The sequence below is a fragment of the Argentina anserina genome, chromosome 2, assembly GCF_933775445.1.
Source record: "Argentina anserina chromosome 2, drPotAnse1.1, whole genome shotgun sequence".
Classification (NCBI taxonomy): domain Eukaryota; kingdom Viridiplantae; phylum Streptophyta; class Magnoliopsida; order Rosales; family Rosaceae; genus Argentina; species Argentina anserina.
Window position 1 is genome coordinate 2,506,537 of NC_065873.1, and position 4,065 is coordinate 2,510,601.

The 4,065-nt window shown below is 39.2% G+C and overlaps 1 protein-coding gene across 1 annotated transcript; it reads left to right on the forward strand.

Moving 5' to 3' along the window:
* Positions 1–1,694: 1,694 nt before the first annotated feature.
* On the forward strand, positions 1,695–3,543 carry LOC126782991 (probable E3 ubiquitin-protein ligase RHY1A). Its single transcript, XM_050508365.1, has 3 exons — positions 1,695–1,945; positions 2,033–2,193; positions 2,740–3,543. The coding sequence occupies exons 1-3, from the start codon at positions 1,751–1,753 to the stop codon at positions 3,188–3,190; spliced, it is 807 nt and encodes a 268-aa protein (XP_050364322.1). The 5' UTR covers positions 1,695–1,750; the 3' UTR covers positions 3,191–3,543.
* The last annotated feature ends 522 nt before the right edge of the window (positions 3,544–4,065 follow it).

Consider the following 4,065-nt stretch of genomic DNA (forward strand, 5'->3'; position numbering starts at 1 on the left):
CATGAGTAACAACTAAGATAAAGTAAGATAAACGTCTAATGAGTAATTACTAACGCAGTACGTACTCTTACATTTTTTCTCTTCTCAATTATTTACTAGAAGTTCAAATTTTAATCTCAAAGATTCAACGGTTCTCACTATAAATTACCACAAGTCACTATAGATTGTTAATATTTGTACAAGATATTCTTGTTAAATATATTTTAGATAATTGATCAAACAACTATCTCTCAAAATCACATTTAAGATTTCCAAATTTATCTTTAAAATTTTGTCACATTTGTTAATTATTTGGTGAAGTTGAAAATCTCTTGATATTTTCATTTGAAATTTCTAATTTTTAGACCATCAATACATAATCATTGATATTTAAAATTTTTAAACCTTATTTTATGGACCGAGACCCATGCATCCTTAGCTCCGTCAATGTTATTGGCAGGACCTCAGCCGCAATGCTTTTACTTTTCTCCCTCCAAAATATTTAAAAATTATTTAGTAGTATTAGACCACATTTGAATTAATTAAAAACTCACTTTTTATATTTTTTATACAAATTAGGACATAAATTCAAACTCAATAAATAAGTGAAACAAAATTGATTAATTAATTAATGTAAAAATATCCAAAATACCCTTATTTTCGTGAAAATTAACAAATGTCACTTTTAGATCTAACAAATTTATCTCTCCTTATTTTTTAGTTCTTTTTTTCCAGTAAATTTAAGTTTTCCGGCCAAATCACCGACAATTTGGAGATGAGCCAATATATAAATTTGTTCCTTATGTCATGGGCTTTTCATTTAAGTACCATATTGCATATGTTTTAAGAAAATTTGAAATTTTGAATTTTGCTCACCAAAAACCACAATAGCAGTTAGTTTCTCAGTTGATACTAGCATTTAGATTTATAGTCGACAGTAGTAGCTACCTTCCAAGTTGACAGTAGTAGCTACATTCCAAGTCGACAGTAGCATATACCTTTCAAGTCGACAGTAACAGTTAAATTCATAGTCGACAGTAGCATGTCCATTATAAGTCGACAGTAGCATGTCCATTATAAGTCGACAGTAGCATGTCCATTATAAGTCGACAGTAGCATGTGTGTTCCAAGTCGACAGTAACAGCTAATTTTTAACTTGAAAGTAGCAGTAAGTCTTTATAGTCGACAGTAGCAGTTAGTTTTTATAATCGACAGTAGTAGATAACTTCTTCATTGATAGTAGCAAACACTATGGTCAAAGAGGAGTAAAAAAATAAAATATTTTATGACATGTGGCAACTTGCCATCATTTAGTCATTACTTGTAATTTTTTGTCCTAATTTATTTTATCAAATTAAGTAGTGAGCTTTTTATAAATTAAATTGTTATGGAATAATTTTGAGTAGTTTATTAACAAAATACCTCAATTGAAAATTACTGCGCCACCGTACAAATATCACTCTCACTTAACTCCTCTCAACGCTCCAAGCCTCCAACCCGCACCACTCTAACACGCGTCCTCATCTCACCCTGTACCTGAAAAAAGAAAAGAAAATTACCATTGTAAAAAAACCTTACCACTATTTGCGTTATCCAATAAATATCAGTCCACCGCGTCTTTATCTGAGATCGAGACACATCCAAAGTACGGCATATTCTCCTCCTCCTTTCCTCGTCTTCTTCTCCTTCATTTCCTCGCTTGTTCTCAGCAAACTCCAAACCCAGACTTTGGGTGGATTCGCGTCAAGGGCTTTTGGTGTTTCGAGTGTGCATGACGAGCGCATCGGAGCTTTTCTACAACCGCAGGTCTCGCTACAACAGCCGAGCCACCCACAGCGATCTCGGCTTCGACTCCCTCTGCCCCCCTGACCGTATCTACAATCGCCGCCGCCACAACCATCATGACTCCTCCGCCGCCTGCGATGTCCTCCTCCGCCGCCCCTCCCGCCACCGCGTCTCCCCCGCGGTACTTTAAAACTCCATTTTTTCTCCGTTGTTTTCGGGATTGTGTTCGGTTGGGTTTTGTCTTGAGTTTTGGGATGTTTGGTTTCAGGGGCGTGCAGCGGGCATTGGGCCGGAGCAGGGTGGCCAATCGGGTGCGGGTGATCGGGTCGGACCGAGAGTGAGTGGAAATGAGAGGCTGCCGGGTGCTGTTGTGCTGGCTAGGGAGAGGCTACTTGAGAGGCTGAGAGGAATGCCTCCTTCCGAAACCAGGTTAGTGGCTCTCTCAAGTTCTAATCTTTAGAGCAAATTAGAATTCCAATATATTAGACACTAGACATTCCAACAATCTGTGCCAACATTTCGACTTCCAATCATGAAATTTGTGCTGTAGTTATTCTAGGATAATCTTTTGGTAACATATCAAGCCATGCGTAGTACTAGTCGAATATATTTTGCATCTCAATGTATGCATGGGAGGGACTAAATACTGCGTATCTGATTTAGTGAGAGCTAGATTTCAAGGCTATGAAATTCTGCCAACCTTCTTGTGGAACTGTCTTTGAGAGCTTAAGATAACAACCCAAATGAAAATTAGCAGCAGTCTAGGAGTTCTGCACTCAACCTATAAAATTTAGAGTCTTTCAGTTTATTAGTCACCTCGTTGAACCCAGAGACAAGCGCGTGGCTGATCACTCTAGCTACTATGCTTGAGAGTGATTGATGCTAGGGAAAACTCTTTGTGCGAATTGAAACAGCTGACTCCCTGATGCAATTTAGTCTGATTTGAACTTGCCTTTTCACTTTGCTTTTGCTCAGGCGACGTAGAGCGTTGCATATGTACAGGAGTGGTCTAATTGGGGATGATTTGGCTTTTGTTGATGAAAGAGATTGGAGTACTGACTCCTGGCCAGGTCGGTCTGCCAGTGGTTCCATGTCCAATGACTTGAGTTCTCAAATTGCAAGGATGCATCTCTTGGAAGAAGCTAACAAGAAGCCACCAGGTCTTACTGAAGATGTCCTTGATTGCTTGGGTGTTGAGCCTTTCAGCGACACAGAATTAGGTGTTGACGGGGTGTTATCAAAAGCTTTACGAGATTGTAGTATATGCCTGGAGAGTTTCATGAATGGGGACGAGCTTATATGTTTGCCCTGTGCACATAGATTTCACGCTACCTGCTTGGGACCCTGGGTTCGAATACGAGGAGACTGCCCGTATTGCCGGAGAGCTATAGTTGTAGATTGTGACATGTCCAAAACGAATACGTAGCTTCTGTTGACATGTTTGGGTACTGGGGTTGTCTTGTTGTAGGAAAGTTTTGGAACTTGACTGCTAAATTATGGAGGTGAGATATTTCCCAGTTAGATGCAGTGCATCACATCCATGTTAATTAGTATTGGTTTGTGTACGCGTTAACAACTGTTAATTCGTGTTTGTAAATGTGAACTTTTGTCAAGTTGAGGCCAGCTACAGTCAATTATACCTTCCCAAGTTCGTGTACCTGCTTCCTCTGTATAATATGTACAACTCGCTCTTGTAATATCTAGCAAAATAAGAGAGATCTTAACACTATAAATTAGGGAATCAAGACTCTTGGGGGCGGGCTAAAGAAAGTGTGCACGAGGATCACAAACTTTTCTGTAGGCATTTCGATCCATAATGAAATCCATATTGAGTATGTACTTACATATGGCTTCATACGTTTATGCTGGTCTTGATCTTTGAGGTTATATTGCAAAGCTCTCACATTGTTGACGTGTGTGCATCTCTCATTGTTATGTTGTAATCCGGAGGAGTAAACTCATCGTTCTTGTAAACCAGACCAAAACTACCTAAGTTTTTCCCCGGAATTTGTCATTCGTTTCACCATAAAAAAGAAGTGTTGACTTGTTTCTTTACCTAGATTGTCAGACCAAGTCTTCCATTTTTGTCCATTTTCTTATACCCTGAGAATAGGTCAGATCTTTGTCTTGTTTGAAAGTGATCTCTGAAACCTAAATTACCAAACGGACCTAGGTCCAATCTTCCGTTATTTTCTCCGACTATCAAATATGGCGTCTCAGTTTTGTCAACTAGGGCCGTCGGAGCTTCGCCGCCCTAACCTCCCCAAAACATACGGACAAGCTTCGAACTCCAGAACACTT